The sequence below is a fragment of the Strongylocentrotus purpuratus genome, unplaced genomic scaffold (genome assembly GCF_000002235.5).
Source record: "Strongylocentrotus purpuratus isolate Spur 01 unplaced genomic scaffold, Spur_5.0 spur5_scaffold_4, whole genome shotgun sequence".
In the NCBI taxonomy this organism is placed as follows: domain Eukaryota; kingdom Metazoa; phylum Echinodermata; class Echinoidea; order Camarodonta; family Strongylocentrotidae; genus Strongylocentrotus; species Strongylocentrotus purpuratus.
The window spans coordinates 8,225,040-8,243,692 of record NW_022145610.1 but is presented as its reverse complement, the minus strand read 5'-3'; the positions used below and the strand labels follow the sequence as shown (position 1 = coordinate 8,243,692).

Sequence of the window (18,653 nt, the reverse complement as noted above, 5' to 3'; positions counted from 1 at the left end):
GGGGGGGTTTACATCATATATCAAAAATATATCATTACCGGTATATTACACAAACTTCTATTTTTCTTGTATTATATTAGTTAGACAAGTTCAGCCGGAGCTTTCGTTTTCTTGTTTTTCGACAAATTAAGTGGGCGAAGGGATCGGAAGTCGCCGGAAGGATGACAAGCAGGCCATTTACAGGCCATCTTTCATCGTAGGCGGTCTAGTCTCTAGTCTATTTTATTTCGCTTTAGAGTGAGAAATATTCTAACTAATGCAGATGATGGAATGATTGGCCAATATGTTTAAAACTTCATAGCAGGCCTGATTACTAGGCATAATTTGCTATCGTTATAACAAAATATGTAAATTAACATTTTTGTTTAATTGCAAGCATTATTTAGGCATTTATTTAGTCTATTTGCTATGAACTATTTTACAAAATCATCTTAGTGAGCTTTTTCCCGGGCTTTTTCATATTCCAATTTTGCCATCCGATGCCACCTTCCCAACTTTGGGATAACTTCTTGTCAAAGCTCATTATTTCATGTTTAGGTGGGAGGTTGTCTTTATAGTGGCGTATTATTTTTCAAACGTTCAAACATTATGAGGCAATCAGAAACAAAATGCCAGAAAATTGTCATAAAAATTATGTCTTTCTGTGAACTGACATCTGACAGGCCTGGCTTAATGAATTTGTCAAATTATACGTTTTTATTTCTATTTAGCTTTATATTATCTCCCACAGATCACGGCCCGTGATGTGGCGCGCAGAACAATGATAGAGTTAAATTTTTTAAAAAGAAACTTTTTTTAATATACTGTATCTCTAAAGTCTAGGGCGTAGAGTCATCATCGTCAGCAAACATAATCATGGCGTAATACAAACAATTTACTTCATACGCTAAAAAGAATAAGATGACTGGATTTCCTGCCCGGCGGCCAAGATCCGTGTAATTATGAATATGACTACTGTAGTCGTCTCATTTCGACGATAGATGACAAGTTTCAGCGACTGTCAAATATAGCGCTGAAAGCTGAGCAGAGACACCACAGATTTTGACGAGGTCGAGAGAGCTAGAGCGCAAACGCGCTTGCTTGCTTTTCCACCCAGCGCCTTCCGCAATTCTGAGCCAAGTCGCTGTTCAAAAATGTATATAATTAGGAAATGAGTTCATATTTTACAGCATTTTGAGTTTAAGTGTTTAGGAGCATGTCTTCGTTTCGGAAATTTACCCAGTGGTTTCAACCTGAACCTGAAAATGTCGTTCTTAACTGGATTAGAGGAGCAAATGTCGTCTTCGGACCAGTTACGAGGTAGGCAGTCCCGTGCACGCGATTATATGTTTGTCGTAGAATATTCGGATATAAGGTTACGATTTTTCACAGTTATGTGCTATAATGAGGTTGTTTTGGACAGACGTTCGTCTTGAATTTCTCATAAAGTTTATTTAGTAAAGATATACCATTCCATGAAGAGCGTACGTAAGGTTTTGATGCTACAAATCGTTATTTTCTTTCTCAATACAACATAGATATTTTTAGATGATGATGTCATTTATATTCACTCAAACGCATACAAAGCTAGTCTCCGCACCAGGCTGTTGTAGGATCACTTTGTAACTAGAAAAGTGGTTTAATTTTATAAGTTGTTGACAATTTATCTTTCATAAAGCCTAGCTTATAGCATGGAGTAATGAAATAGATTTTGTATAAGTATACCTTTAGTTAAAGTGTTATTTGATGATGAGAGTGGTCAGTTGGTCACATATTTTCTCTTGGTACTAGTATGGTAGACTCCATCTAGACTAGATCTAGACTACATGTAGATCTAGATACTACAGAAAATTGCTAGTTGTAGACTCAAATTTGATCTGGTATTTTGAAATATCTGAATTTCAAATGCTTTGATTTGATTTTAACAAAGAAATAGCAACAAATTATGGTAACTAAGAATTTCTACGTAAAGTGAGGTTATCGCAAAATAGATGAATCTCTAGTATAGGATCTCCATGTATTCTGTAAAAATATCAATTCATCAAATCATAGTTTAGTTTGATATTATATTTTGATATTAGGTCTGAATAATCAGACCATCATGTATGCTGTACAAAGTTTAATGATCATATAGTTTCCTCTTAGAGTCTTAGCTGTTCAAAGTTTGTGCAATAAACTTCCCTAGATTATATCCAAAGTAGTGCTTACCGTAATCTACTTTGATATTAGAGGACTATATACAATGGACTATTATAATGGGGCAGATATAAACTTTGCCCTGAAACATGTAGGCCTTTGTGAAGTCATGGACTTTATCCAGTATTGTTATTAATAAAGGAACTATTTAACATTAAACAGTCAATGGAAACAGAAAAAGTGGCTACTATATACAGGTGACCTTTATAGAGAGGGGGTCCCTATTAAAGACAGGTTTGACTGTATCTGCTAAATATCCATCTAAACTGCTTGGGACATTAAAATATCCAATGACAATTAACAAAGTTTGGATTAAATATTCCTTTAGAGAATAAAATTTGTTCCGAATTTGTTCAGGATTTTCTTCCAGGTGTACTTGTGTTTACAAAATGAACATTTATTGTGTTCTCATATAAAACCCAAACGGGCAATTTTAGTTTTTTGATATTTGTTTCCCTGAATCTTTTTTACATTCAAAACTTTCCCATGAAGCAGTTTAATGATGATTTAATTGGCTGGACTACTTTCCAAAAAGATTTTATTATTCAAAGTGTTACAAATAATATATTATATTATACTTTCAATACATACAATATTTGGACTCTTTTGAGTGTTACAAATAATATATTATATTATACTTTCAATACATACGATATTTGGACTCTTTTGAGTGTTACAAATAATATATTATATATTATATATACTTTCCAATACAGGCAATATTTGGACTCTTTTGAGTGTTACAAATAATATGTTATATATTATACTTTCCAATACAGGCGATATTTGGACTCTTTTGAGTGTTACAAATAATATATTATATATTTATATTATACTTTCCTATACAGGCGATATTTGGACTCTTTTGAGAGGCACAGTGAAGGCGCCAAGCGGATAACAGATAGACAACTGGTAAAAGCTTTGAATGAACTGGGCTTCTTTCCTACAAAATCACAAGGTAATTATATCAAACTTTGTAATTTGATAGATCACTTAATTAAGAAAAAACAAACAAAACAAAAAACAAATAGACAAAAAAAAACAACAAAACATACATGTATGTAAACAGTGTAAGGGCAAGTCCAAGCCTTTTTGTCTTAACAAACATCTAAGACATACTTTATCAGATATGATGCTAGTAATAGCCATGCTGGGTCTTATCTAACATCAGACATAATATGAAGTGAAGTAACAGATTTGAACATATTTTCATCTTGAGTTCCAAAAGTTAGAGAATATCCTCTGTTTAGAACCCGAAGGGTTTTTACTCGCATACTTTAACAAAGAGTTAAGACCTAATACGGCCCTGCCCCCGACAGACGATAATGGTCAATGATGTAAAATTTGAAGCTCATGATTTGAATACACGTGTAGTATTATGACATGGAGCTATTAATTTATGAAGCAAAGTATTTGTTGGAGATCAGTATACACCATAATATCTTTTATGGAATCAATAGTTTATTTATTGAAAGTAAATTGAAATGTCAGTTTATAACCCCCATATAAATGATATGCATTTTTTGTTTGTTACAGTGTATTGTATGCTGCACACTGCTGCTGACTGTTGTCCAAGGGAAACTACAGACCGTATCACCTTTGGAGAGTTTTGTATATTTGCCTCAGAATTAGAACAACAATATGTAAAACCTAGGTAAGAAATATGAGATGAAATTCACATAATTAATACTCTTTGGTCTAAATTCACGAAAGAGGTTTAATTCAATGACCCCCAATTATTATTTTCTTATTTCTAGGGAGCCTGCTGATGAGAGAAGATTTAAAATACCAAATACCAAAACCTGTTTTGCTCTTGATGTGAGGGGTTCCATGTTGCATTCAAAATATAAGCTTAAAATATTACTTCTACAAAGAATTAGTGAATTTAAATACACTCTCAGGGAACATTAAAATGTCTTGTTGCGTAGACTAGCTTTAACTAATTGGTACACATGCAACACACTCATATAGGGCGCGGATGGAACCCAAGTAAGAATATTTTTTTCAGCTGAAAAGTGGTGGTTTTTATTTTACCTGACTGCTAAGAAAGCATACAATAAATATAATACAATAAAGTCATTTCTATAGCGCTCTTACGAACTAACTGTTGTTTCACAGCGCTTTACATAAAAAGTTATCAAAGAATCTATTGTGTTGATCATGGTCAAAGAGGAGAGTTTTTAGACATTTTCGGAAGACATCCAGCATAAATGCTTGTAAGTAAAAAAAACAGACGGCCAACGGCTTTAGGTCCTCTCCGAGGGACCTGGTAATGAGGATTAATGCCTTACCAAAGAGCACTAGCGCGTTGACTTGGTTTCGAACCCGGGTCACCGGATCACAAGACCACTGGTTTACCGACTGAGCTATCGCGCCTCATCCTCCTTCCCTTTAATCCATGTTCTAAATCATAATTTAAAGGGAGATAGTCGTCAGTTTCCAAGTGCAGAAGGTTATGAATAATTTGCTGACAACAGACTTGGTGGAAATTCCATTAATGGATGTACAAGCCTCACACACAGCAAACCCGTAGTCCCAAGAAAATACCTCTACTTTCCTCAGACTGTCTTCGGGCTAGGGAAATGTAAGATAATGACTTTAAAGGGGGATGGGCGGAAATGCAGACCATAGGCCCATTTACACATCCCAATCACCATTTTGATAAATCTTCAATTAAAAAAAAAAAATGTTTACACTACTGCAAAGTTAGCTCATACTGATTTTTTTGGTAAGTAGTGCGAATGGCCAACTTGTCGGTGCTCTGCATGCATTAGCACGGAAGCGAGGAGAGTCTTGTAAGCGAAATAAATATTTAGAGTGCAAAAATTGGGGGTTTCTATTTCAATTTTTGTCCTGTTTGCCGGCGAAACACTGGAATGTGAGAAAAATCTATGAATTTCAGTTGCAGTGTAAATGCAGCTCATTATATGTTTGTCATAAAACTAAAGGCTAATTCTGGTGATTGACAATACCTGTTATTGGGTGAACACCAGAAAGGTTTCAAATTCCCCATGAGAGCTCTCTACTATGCGTCTCTAAAGTTCAAACCTCCACCATGGACTAGAAGCATTAAAGGCATCGTTTAACAATGTTAAATCTGAGCCGCACGGCCCTACATGTTATCCGTGTCTGTGATATGGTGTAATATTGAAGCCCTAAAAAAATTGCGCTTCGAAATGAACAAGAAGTGCCTCAAAAAAGTAAAAATATCGTAGTGACCGGTTTTACCGTACTCGTTTTCCCCAACAAATTGCAGTGTTATGAACACCATTTCCTCCATCTGTTGATACCCTCAAGGAAATCCTATTTAATATCTTACTTCCACTCGTTTCCCTTATCTCTGAAAGTTATACTCTCATTTTGCATCGTCATTGGGCCTGTCTTCATCAGCTTAGGTTTGCCAAGTAACCCGCTATTTTAACTATCCCTTTGCATCTTCATCAGCCCGCAGTTGCAGTCTTGTTTCCAGAATTTGCGCCCGTCCGAGCTAGTTTGTGAGGAGCTTTAAAACCTGGTATGGGTCTGGTGAAGATGCAATTTTGAGCTTTGGGATAATACCCGAGTCTGATTTAAGTTATGCATTTTTAAAGCTTTAGGGTAGGCCTAAAACTAAGACTAGGACTGAAATTCGGTTGAGAGTTTTGATGCGACAGGCCAACTCAACCTCTAGGTTACATATCAACCGGCCGTCAGAGCACAAATCGACCGGCCCCTAAGGCATCATATCGAGCGGCCGGTAGAGGGAAACTCCCCAGACCCCCCATAGTCAGTCTTCCCCTTAGGAATGGCACAGTGTGTGTCCATTCATGAGAGGACGTGCACTGCTCTTACTTGGTGGATGAAATGCAAGTGTCTGCGAATTCAAGAAAACGGTAGATGGTAATGGTGATTGTTCTGTTGTGCCCCTTCATATTACGTTTTGGGTCAGTGTTAACATTGCAGCTTGTGTTATTTCTCATGTGTTTCAAACATTTATTCCCCCTTGTCTGCAGCGTCCTTCCTCGTTTTACCTCGCCCTCACATTCCAGATACAGACCTATCCCTCCTAGTCCTTCAAAGAAACACAGATCATCGGTTATTGCCAATTTTAATGGTAAGTTTTCCCAGTAAATGAAATTTGTGTTATTCCTGCTGATTGCTAGGAATGTGTAGTTATAATATGGACTGGCCTTGAGGGAGATACCACATAATATTTCCCAAACTAGATTCATATTGCTCCGAGTCAAAGACAATGGCAATATGGGTCTTGTGAGGGCAATATACATGTATGTGGTATCTCCTGAAAGTTAAGCCAGTCAATATTGTTATTATTATCTAAATCAGACATCTAGAGCAAATACACAACAATCTCAAAGAACTGAAAAAACTTTGTCAAACCAGCTAGCACTGTGCATCCAATGCTTGACGAAATTTTCGATACACTGCAAACAGTGTGTGCCTTACATTAATACGTCACAATAGAGTGTGCGCAAAGTGCGCAGGTTCTTGTACGCATAATAGATGCGCAATGAACATGACAAAATATGGCGCGGTGAATATGAGACTATATTTCCTGCTTTTTTAACACGTAAAGTCCATAGGCTTTTTCATGAAAGGGTAATAATGGTGTCATATTTACTGATTAGCCCTTTTAGGATTACAAACAAGTGTTATATGATTTTTTAAAACCACTGCTCAGATGTCTGACACGGGTAATAGTACACGATGGCCTGCATGTAGATCATTTTAATTCTTCCTTTTTTTGATATTCCACTCACAGGAGAAAAAATTGACAGCAGTGGATAAGAGTTATTAGTGTCTTGCGGCTTCAGTTTTCAGCTTTAGCTTCAGTTTCAGTTTATTGATTTCCATATATATACCGTAACAATATCAAACAGTTCTTTGAAAATTATAATCACACAAAAGGAAATTAGATACATTTTACAAATTTAGTCATTGATCAAGTTATTTATCAGCTTTTACAAGAAGACAAATATATTCATTTAATAGTGATATATGATGAAACCTAATAAAAAAAAGAGCTTGTAAACAATATGTTCCGTACAAAATATGATAAAGAAGATGATCAATAATTTGCCATATCATTTGAATTAAACATATAAGACTGACTAATGAAATGTAGAAAAGTGGTAGTAATTTTTGGGGTCTGATGGACTATTCTCTGGGTTGTAGGTCAGGAGGTACAGGATTTCAGTACGTACCACATAACTAATGTCCTAATAGGCTTTAATCTTTATTATGCGGCCCTCAACCCAGGAAAGTCAACATGGATACCGATAGGAAGGAAAATATTGAATGCCACAGTGCTTCATCAGAGGGCAGGGCTAGAACCTGGGCCGGTATTCAATTCAATACTTATCATAAGTAAGAAATTTACTAAGTAAAATACTTACTTATAAGCATTGTGATGTCACACGGTCAATCAAAAGTAATGCGCAATTGATGCATTGCAATAAATGCGCGCTGATATAATTGTGCACAGGTTATAATACTGCGTAAGAAAACCATATGCCTGCCAATCAAGGCCTCCAAATAATTGACTTAAGTCTGGTATGGAGTTGGCTTAGATTTAGAGTTAAATACTTTTAGTTAAGTACATTTTGTACTTAAGTATTGAATTGAATACGGGCCCAGGTTCTTATTTCCAAGCACTGAGAGCTTAATGTATTACAATGTGACATGTGCAATTTATAAGAACAGATCATCACAATTGCTTTTGTTCTTCTTTCTGATATAGTGTTCTTAGGTGGCTCATGTAACCCGACCACATGGAGAAGAGATGTAGCTATCCCACTTCTCAAACAATACAGCCTTACCTTCTACAATCCAGTAAGTATTGGTATTCCTTAGGCCATTCAAAAAAATATACATGTTTAGCGTCCCCGCCCGCTTTCTTTTTGGGGGCAGCCTCCTATTTTTTATTTTTTTATATTTTTTTGAAGAAAAAAAATGTTTAAAGAAAAAAAACATGAAAAACCGTGACTGCTAAAATGGATCTATTTCTGATCAAAAAAAAAAAAAAAATGTCGGCGGCCATCTTAAAAATAGTCTGACTGTCAGGAAAAATGTACTGAGCGGCCATTTTGAAAGAAAAAAAGAAGAAAAAAAAAGGGCCTCCTCCTTCCTATTTTTCGAAAAAACAGGACGCTAAACATGTTTTTTTTTTTATTTGGCCTTACCTCATTTTTTTGGAAAAACTATTCTTCAAATTGGCAACACCTGTATTTTTCTTTATATACTGGTATAAAAAGTTGTAATAAATAGTATTGTATCTGAAGAGAGATTGCATGGACAAAAGCTCTGTAGAAATTCATTATTTCCAGTTTTGGAAAAACATTGATATAAAACACATGTAACAGTAAATATATAATGCTGAATATATTACTCATTGCGGATGTAGTATCGAAATAATATCGCTAGTGATATTCGTTTGACTCGCAATGTGGTCAATAAGGAATATATGCTGGTTCGGCCGCTGGTTCGGCTAATGCACCAGGCCTATTGGCCGATGCATACGGTACTCAACCAATCAACGGGCCGCTGGCTCGGACCGTCTGCTGAATGGAATCGACCGTTGTTGGCTGGCAGGACGGCGAGTGTCATGGCGGCGTATTGTCCGCATCCAAAATTCGGGAATATCAATCCCGTTGTTTCTGTTGAAATTATTAGGATTGAGACGAATATTGATAGCTTCTTTCACCCTCCGTGTATACCAATGCCGTTCCTGGGAAAGGCACTGAACCCCGTCCTGCCAGCCAACAACGGGCGATTCCATTCAGCAGACGGTCCGAGCCAGTTGATTGGTTGAGTACCGTATGCGTCGGCCAATAGGCCTGGTGCATTAGCCGAACCAGCGGCCGAACCAGCGGCCTGGTGATTGGTCGATCACCGTGTGCGTCGACCAATAGGCATTGTGCATTATTGTTCCAATTATCGATCGAATTATGGACCGCTCCGCCGGTCCTCCCGTAGAGTATAAAAGACCCTTGCTTACAGTAGTTATTATCACCAGACGAAGTAAATATATTTCAAGTATTTTAGTCCACAGACTTACTGAAGAGCTCTTTAGGGTGAAGTGAATTTTATTGAGATAAAATGGATGAATGGATGATTTAAAACTTTTGAAAGATGCTAATTTAAAGGCCCACTGCACTACTTGTAGCTACTTGTGCCCTCTATATAACAAACAATGCCTAATCGGTGACCATTGGTCCCCCATGATCCTCTTTTTCTTATGTTAACTGAGAGCTGAGTTGATGAGATAACTACCTGTCCAGTGACCTTGCATGGAGGTCTAATCCCTCCTGTAAACTACGGCAGATAAGCTTTAAAGAATTTGAAAGCATGTATATCCTTTGTGAACATTTTAGGCGAAAGGAAACATTTTCTATTGCCCAAAAATGGATCTACAGTAGGTCCTGTTTCATACTGAAAACTTGTTACACTGTATCAATAACATGTGCCAAAGGTCTGTTGCAAATCTGCCAGTAGCCAACATATGCAAGGATTTCTGTAGCTTACATGTATAACAATTATCGTGTTAAATTGATAAGAAGTTTCATGAAACAGAGTGAAATGAGTCTGAATTACACAGCTATATCAAGTACACACCCATGTTGAACTAGTGCATTGAGGTCAAATGTGACCTCATTTCCTCTAGCTGTCTGACGAGTAATCTAGATGGATCTATCTATGGCACAATATGTATGCAGATTTTTAGTAGCACACTCTAGCTAGAACAATGGTTATGATCTAATTACATGTTTCATCTTCCCATTATCTTTATAGTGCTTTTTGAATCTGTTATGGTTGTGTCCATTATGTGTCATGTGTCATGCATCTATTCTGGTCAGAAATTGCATTAGATTCGTAGAGTTTGCATTTGGGTCATTCTGTGTAGTTGGAGAAATTTTTGTGACATACCAGAAGTGAGAAACCAGGCTATGTGTCCTTTATGTGTCCTTTGAACCAAATGTTTGCACAAATTGAGGTTGGATAAAAAGCATAACTAACTGTCTTTAGTTTAATAGTACGGTACTCTAGTTTCAAGGTGAATCAATATTATACACCCCAAGTTTATGTAACGGTATATGAACTTAAGCTTGAAATTATTTACCCGGTGTCCAATAATAGACACATAACAAGAGGTATAAACAGTTTTATACAATAACATAGAAGGGTAAATGGATCCAGAAAATAGCATAAATGCTAATCAACCCTGGTTTCTCTGATTGATTCCTACAAAATCTTTCAGTATGAGTAATTTTCAGCCAATTAATCTTAAAAATCAATATGCATATGGGATGAGGGCAATTCGATCATTGTGAAACTTGTTTTACTTTTATTACCTGTTACAGCAAGTAGAGAGTTGGAGTCCAGATCTGATCGAGATTGAAGATCAAGCGAAGAGGCTTGCTGATCTACTCTTGTTTGTCATTGACAACTCTACAAGAAGTATAGCATCTATGGTCGAAGCTTCGTTCCTTGCAGGTACATGGATGTTTTATCAACCCTTTCGCAAGAGTAGACATCCACAAAGAAACAGTGATTGGGGCTAATTCACTCAAACCATTGTGTATTTTCAAAGTTAAGGAAGCAATATGTAATTGTTCTTTTCAATGAAATTACTCTGTAAAAATGGTAGTATTAGTAACGATTAGAATAAACATTGAAGATGAAGCCAAAAGGTTGGATGACCTACTCCTGTCTGTTATTGACAACTCTGGTAGAAGCATGGTTTCTTGCATTTATATTTTTGAATAGTGAGCCCTTTAAAACAATAGGAAATTTATATAAGATATGCAGAAAACTGTCATTAAGCCAATTCTCCCAAGTCAGTGTATATTTCCATTGCAAAGAAGCAATGTATACTCATACTTTTTGATTAAAATGCTCCGTAAAGAATGATAATAATGATCAAAGCAGATGATCAAGCAAAGAGGCTTGCGGATCTACTCCTGTTTGTTATTGGAAACTCTGGTAGAAGCATTTAGTTTTGCCACATTTTGCCCAACTCAAACCTAATCTCTTAATCAATATCTCTGATTTTTATAAAACAATGGCTCCTTCACAGAGCTGACGGTCAGACACGCGCTTTCCATCAAGGAAGAGATGCCATTTGTCGCCATGACATCTGTCTTTAAAGCTAAAATGTAATTCAAATAAACTTTTTCTTTGTACTTTTTGTTTAGGTGCTCAGAGGCCTCTCATTTTGGTGCTAAGAGGATTGCCTTCAGTTGTTGAGAATGAGAACATATCGAAAAAGTAAGCTTGTGAAATTGATTTGTTACTGTTTTACTATTTACACCTGTCCATATGGCACTAAATTTATATAAAAAAAATGTGGTTGTAAAAGGCAAGTAGTAATAATAATAATAATTGTTCAATTTTGTATAGCGCATAATACGTTATGAAATAACATCTCTATGCGCTTCCAAAGAGCTTTGAAATTTATTACCCTAGCTTTACAGTATTTGAAATAGATCATATCAAGAAATAGTATTGTATTGCTTGAAACTTTCTAGGAAATATTTTTTAATTCAAGAGAGATCGTAAATGCACAATTCAGCTAGGGGAGCTCAAATTGAAAATGTGCGAATGTACCTTTACATGCATTAATCGCATTCATCGTGGAAAAAGCTAAGATTTGATGTTTTTCCAAATATTCTTTCAATAGTCCTTCAAAATTTATCCTCCATGCATACATCATGTATGGAGAGTCAGAAGGGTGTTACATCTATACTTTAGTACGGAGTTAACTCCTTCTGGTGCTTAACTGTATGACTTGTAGATGTTCTTATACACAATTATTCACATGCGGTTAGTGTTATTGTAAACCAATGCTACATGTATGTCACCTTGCTAAGTCCTCATTTCTTTAGTCTTATCATAATTGTGAATTTGTGATCATTGGTAAATTCTGTGGGCTATAAAAGGTAATTGGGCATGGTATTCTGAAAATCATTTTATTTTCATTTTTATTGAAATTATTTTTTAACAGAGCTTAAATTCTTTTCATTAGTGTTTTTGCAGACGTGTTTTGGGTATTCCATCGCCTCTTTGCAGTTACTAAATATTGGGGGAAGGGGCTATAAGTTTAGATTTGTTAGAACCGTTGAAATGTCTGACCCTTATGCCTCAGTCACACCTTTGCGTATTTGGCTTGCGTATCGCTGCGTATTTATGGCAAGCCGTTCTAACATTTATTTCTATATCTTGATATCAAGAAATGTTTTGCTGTTGTAAAGCACTGGTAATTCTTGATATCAAGAATTGAATGCTTGATTTAAAGAATTCAATTTCTTGATATCAAGAAGTCAATTCTTGATATCAAGAAATAGGAATAAATGTTAAAACAGCTTGACATTAATACGCAGCAATACGCAAGCCAAATACGCAAAAGTGTGACTGAGGCATAATACAGGCAGTGGAGAGCAGTGCAATAAACTCATGATTTTGTTTTTAATTGACCTTGCTTTTATGTTGAATAAACGCGTTGTTTACGTGTCGCAGCAAACCTTCCATAACTTTGGCATATGACAATGAATCTTAATGATCTTTACATTTTTGAAGAGTGGAATAATCGGTGTTATCATCAGTGTTATCAGCGAGATAATTGCACCGGACCGCACCACCTGTATATACATGTACATGTAGAGATTAAATCATATATAGAATACAGAAGCTGGGAGTCTGGATTAAAAAAAAATTAAAGAAAATGGCAATTTATAAATCATTTTGTCATGCGAATAGGTTGTGTAGGAAAATATAAATATATATATATATAGGGTGTACGCATAAGAGAAATTTTGTGAAATAAAGGGGCCATTTTCAGGGATGCCCCCAAATTGTAACAGAAAGGTTTTTTGTAACAAAGAAAGAAATCTTTTGCAAAATTGTCATACCTTTAAAAGAGGAACCTGCAACTTATATAACACAAGGCAAATTCCACAAAAATATGATACTTTTTGTGAGTTTGTAATCTATTTAAGCATTGGAATATGAATCTGTCTGCCTGAAAGGGGAATTCCAGCCTGATATTAAATTGGTTTTAATAAAAGCAGAATAATGAGAGATTACAAATTAGTGAAAGTTTTAACAATATCCGATTAAAAATGGGAAAGTTGTGAATTTTTTAAGTTGTCATCCGTGAAACACAAATTGGTAACACTGTGACGTATCTGGTACACAACATTTCATTCATTTTCATATTCTTAATTATTGGTGACGAAATAGATTTAGGACATTTTCTAAAGGGAAAATATAATTTTTTGAAGTTGTTTAGTACAGTGGAAATGGAAAGGGACCTTGCAAGATACGTCACAGAGTTGCCAATTTGTGTTTGATTGATTGCACCTAAACAAACTCATAACTTTCTTATTTTTAATCTTTTTTTTTCTCTCATTTTTCTGCTTCTATTAAAACCAAGTAAGTATTAGGGTGGACTTCCCCTTAATATCAATTGAATATTATGTAAACAGTGAAAACCATTCCTGCTAGTGAAGAAAATACCACCTTCCTGACTTAATCCATGTACATTTAAACAATTGCTCTCTTACTATTCTTTAAAAGATCTTTCCTTTGTGAAATATTTTTGTACACACCCAGTTCACTTGAACCTTTTATCACTAAACACTACTTAAATCCTAACCAATTTTATATTCTGAACTAATTAACCCTTTTTTCTAACAAGATTAAAAACAACCTTTTCTATAAATTTCCAAAACTTTATTTTGGACCATTTTTTTTAGATCCTCATATTTTTTGTTTGTATTAATAACTTAATCTGTGAACAACATTGACCTCCTAACAAATTTTCTTATCCAAACTAATTTTCCATTCTTCTACACAACCTCAATTAACACGTTAAATAAAGTTAACCTTTACCTATAAATGTCCTAACCGGGTTTTCACACAATTGAGATGTTCATATTTTGTTGGACTAAGGATATAAGATTTTAAGAAAAGTTTAAACAGCAATTTCATAGTGAAATCTTTCAAAAACACTTGGTTATAAATCAATCTTTCTTAGCTTATAGTTCTAAGGAGAACTATAGCGCCGGTTGGAGAGGATGGGTGGTAGAAGTGGCTCCAATCCTCCCCCTCTCTCACATGGTGCAACCGCAAACCTATTGTATATCTACATCACCATGCAAGCCGATACTTATAATAATAATAATAATAATAGTGGGTTCTTGTATAGCGCTCATGTCAGTCAGATTTGACCCTCCTGGTGCTCCCAGGCAGCATCTAAACAAAAATTGTCTTTAAAATAGAGTTGAGTTTCTAGAAAAAAAAGAAGAGATTGTTACTATTAATTTTCCCTGCGTGGCAGGTTATGCACAAGCAGTTGAATTTCCTTTTGTACATGTATAATTTGTTTGTATGTGCTGCACCCAGTACAAAATGTCCACAAAATCATTCTTATTATAGGATGCTTCCTTTAGGTTGAAAACGTTGTACCAAATTTGAGGTGGTTTGGACCATTGTAGCCCTTTTACGCTCTCCATCTGGAAAATAGCAGCAAATGGTCTTCTTTTTAAACCATGCAAATTCTTAGCATTAGCTTAGCTGTCATTATGTCTCTACATTTCATTAGTTTTGATCGATGTTTTTTGCTAACATGTTTTCCTTTCCCATTTCCATACTTTGATCTAATTTCTTTCAATATATCTGTTTCTTACGTTCTTTGTCACGGTGCATGGTAACTGAGTATTATTTGCTTTGCTTTTTATCCGTCGCCATGGTTACTAGAGTAGAAACACAGCACCCAAACTAACTTTCATGCCTTCACCACAGCACTACTTCCTCCTCTGCTGCCTTAACCTTTGACCCACATAATGACGATGACCCCTATGACCCCGACAGGGAACTAGCCGACATGGGGACGGCCCATGCCTTCCTCTGCGACCTAGTGGAGAGACAGTGCCTACCAATCTTTGACGATCTGGATGCCGCACTCCATTGCACAGCCAAGGTGCTGAATCAGGGAGTGCCGATATCGGACCTGGGGCTGAGCGATGGAGCTCAACCTGTGAAGTATCCAGACGTCAGGATTGGACTGAGACTAATGTAAGTGCCTCATGATAAGTGGCTGAAAAGGGGGAAGAATGTGGCGGACCTGGAAGGGGGAGGGGGAGGGGGAGGAACCAAAAGTTTATAACTAAACCAAGGGGTTCCCATCTTAGAGTTGGGATGAGCAATGGAGCTCAACCTGTGAAGTATCCAGACGTCACGATCGGACTGAGACTAATGTCAGTGACTCATGATATGTGACTGAAGAAATGGAGAAAAAAAAATGGGGTTTGAGGGGGGGGGGGGAAACAAAAGTCAAAATTGATCTTTTTGGGTTTCCTTTACTACTGATGGATTTCCTTTTCTTTTGTGCTGAGAAGAGCATTTTGTTTTTGTTAGTACCTGTAGGCGAGCAGGGACTCCTATGAGTAATGTATGATTCATGCCTTGCAATGGTGCCCTGACCTATGTTTGAACTCTGGATTTTTCCAGTTCCACACTTACTACTGGAGTGCCCTTTAAAAATCTCAAAGATATTTACATGTGTCAATTACTTGTTGACAGGAAACAGCTCAGTGAAATCAACTTTCAAGTGTTGATTACATTCTTGTAGTCTTGTAGAATGCATTCCTAATGAGTCAATTACACCCTGAAACCAACAAGAGAAATATGTTGCACCTGTTGTTATTAGATATGTAGTCAACAATGTGCACCTGTCAAAAAAATACTTTGTCTCAGTCCAAGTAAATAAAATTCTTTAGCAAGTTAATATCATTGCTTTCCAGCATTCGCTTTTTATCCTTAAAGTACAAGTCCACTCCAAATATAACTCAATTTTAATAGAAGCAGAAAAATCAGACAAACTAATCATAATAAGTTTGAGCGAAATTGGATAACTAATAAAAAAGTTATGAATTTTTGAAAAAGTATGTAAAACTAAAGATTAAAGAACAATGGAAATCACTTCACAAATTGCCAATTTAATTATCAGTTTGTGACATCATGTCCTCACTATTTATCAATTGCTTAGTTTATCAAAAGTCACATTTTTCATGATTTAACTTATAAAAAATTACTCTGTATTAGTGCATCCATACAAAAACATATTTCTATCAATCTAACTTGGATGCTGGTGTGGAAAAATAAGATGCTTAGGGGGAAAATAGGAAATTTATATTATCAATATAAAGAAAACAATTAGTGGATAGTGAGGACATGACGTCACAGACTCGTGAGTAAATTTCCAATTTGTCTTGTGAATTTTATTGTTCCATAGTTTTACAGACTTGAACAAAAATTCATAACTTTCTTATTAGATATTCGATTTTGCTCAAACGTTTTTTTGATTGGTTTGTCTGATTTGTCTGCTTCTATTGAAAGTAAGTTATTTTTGGAGTGGCCTTTAATATAGTGTCCATCCCCATTTCCATTAAAAAAAGGCATAAAGGGAGAGAAGCAATGTTTAATCAGTTTTTTTTCTTTCAGTGTAAAAAAACATACATCAAATCTAATTCAAGCACAATATGAATTATTTATTGGGGGGGGGGGGGGGGGGGAGTATATATAACGAGGATTAAAGTGCATTATCATGGATACATTTCAGAACTTTTTCCAGTGCCATAGGTTAATACTTCTGTACTTCTTTGCTAATTGTTATGCATATAATTTCCCAATGTCCATGTAAGTATTATTTCAAAGCTGAATTACCGACCAACATGTTAATTACCTGTGTCATCCATGCTTTTTTTTTAAATGTGTGGATTTTGTTTTTGTTTTCAGAAACCTGAAGGAAACTTTCAGGACATACGATCCCCAAAAGACTGGCTTCATAGCATTAACAGACGTAAGTAGGAATGTCAACTTAAAGATAAACTGCAGTTCTGGTAAAAAAAAGACAATGAATTCTTACAGAATCAAACAAAATTTACACTGAATGTTCAAGATTACAAATAAATGTCATTTGCCAAATAATTTTGGTAGAAAATGTATACTGGCTGAGTAATTAGCATAGAAAGATAAGGAAATCAGGGTAGTACCAGCCCCGACACCACGTGTGTTGTCCCATATACATCTTTCCGTGTACAGTGCTTGTTACTTTACCAAGAAAAGCCCCTAATGTGTCAGACATGAGCGCTATACAAGACTCCACTATTAGTAACCTGGAGATATTCAGGAAACAAATTGCTTTTAATCTCTGTGTAGTAAAAATAGAGTGAAATTTAATTCAACTTCGGTATTCAAAGCATTGATATCATCTCTCATTCATATATTTCTCAATTTCTGTTTTCCAGGCAGTGCTAGCTATGACGTCATTGACCCAGATTTTACTTTTCAAAGCATTTATTTATTAATTAATATAATCTTACTTATACATCTTGCAGTTTTTGAAGAAAAAAACTTCTCTAAATTTCTGTTTTGCAGGCGCTGCTAGCTATGAGGTCGTTGACCCAGAGAGACCTGTCTTTCCCAGCTTACGATCAGATCATGAGGAGTTGCAGCAAATCAGGGGACAAGCCCGAGTTTGACTACAACGAGTTCTGTTGCCTTGTGACGGAGTATCTTTTCTACCAACCTGCCCGTACTGGCCTTTCAAAGATCTTCCAATCTACATACAGTGAGTTTTTGAATAGGTTACAGCTATTAACTCATATCCTGCCATATAAGGCTGCATGCACGCTACCGTTATTATACAAATAATGAATGGTTATGAGTTCAATAGTGCGAATATTTTCATGAGTTGAAAGATTAACATTTAACTCAACGAGGCATCAGCCGAGTTGAATAGAATTAACGTTAATCGTTCAACGAATGAAAATATTCGCACTATTGAACGAATGAAAAACATTCATAATTTGTTTTATACAAAATCGAAGAAGATCTAATAGAACGTTAATCAACAAATTATGCTTTACTCCTTATATTAAAGATAAATTAAAGTTAGAGTCAAGCCTTCTCGATTACATTCAGATTGCCTTCGCGTCAGATACACGCAGGGATCGCGCACGGCAGAGAGGTACGCATATAACCAAAAATTCACGGCGCATTTAACCAAAAATGCACGCCCATACAATATAACATCTATTGAATATCATGTGACCAACAATCCTCCAATCAAATGACAAGGATCCACGTAGGTGTTGTATAAAGTGCTTTATTCACGCGAGCCAGCTACCGCTTCGCTGTTTCATGCATGTTTGCTCGCATTCGCAATAGCAGTTATTGTTCATGCCCATTGTACTGTGCTGAGTGCTTCCCACGCGCTATAGATCGTATCATCAGATTATCAGATTATCTCAAAATAAACTTGGCAAGGGGGGATTTGTTGCTTGGCACAATGGGGATTAGCCCTGTGGCTCTGGGCTGTATTTATTATGGCACGATAAGAGTTAAGGAGACGTGATGCCTCAGTTGTAGAGCAGTGGTCATGTAATCAGGATTTCCCGGGTTCGAAACCAAGTCGATGT

General features: G+C 36.0%; 1 protein-coding gene across 2 annotated transcripts in view; it reads left to right on the top strand.

Moving 5' to 3' along the window:
• Nucleotides 1–902: 902 nt before the first annotated feature.
• LOC100888673 overlaps nucleotides 903–18,653 on the top strand; it is a 33,819-nt gene continuing 16,068 nt past the window's right edge. The window contains exons 1-10 of one of the 2 annotated variants that reach the window (XM_011663378.2): nucleotides 903–1,299; nucleotides 3,024–3,133; nucleotides 3,712–3,829; nucleotides 6,168–6,268; nucleotides 7,913–8,004; nucleotides 10,533–10,665; nucleotides 11,367–11,439; nucleotides 14,974–15,246; nucleotides 16,969–17,032; nucleotides 17,611–17,803. In XM_011663378.2, the coding sequence (XP_011661680.2) occupies nucleotides 1,196–1,299; nucleotides 3,024–3,133; nucleotides 3,712–3,829; nucleotides 6,168–6,268; nucleotides 7,913–8,004; nucleotides 10,533–10,665; nucleotides 11,367–11,439; nucleotides 14,974–15,246; nucleotides 16,969–17,032; nucleotides 17,611–17,803 (1,261 nt within the window). In that variant the 5' untranslated portion in view covers nucleotides 903–1,195. The remainder of the gene's footprint in view (nucleotides 1,300–3,023; nucleotides 3,134–3,711; nucleotides 3,830–6,167; nucleotides 6,269–7,912; nucleotides 8,005–10,532; nucleotides 10,666–11,366; nucleotides 11,440–14,973; nucleotides 15,247–16,968; nucleotides 17,033–17,610; nucleotides 17,804–18,653) is intronic. The other variant, XM_003724005.3, reaches the window with a different exon arrangement.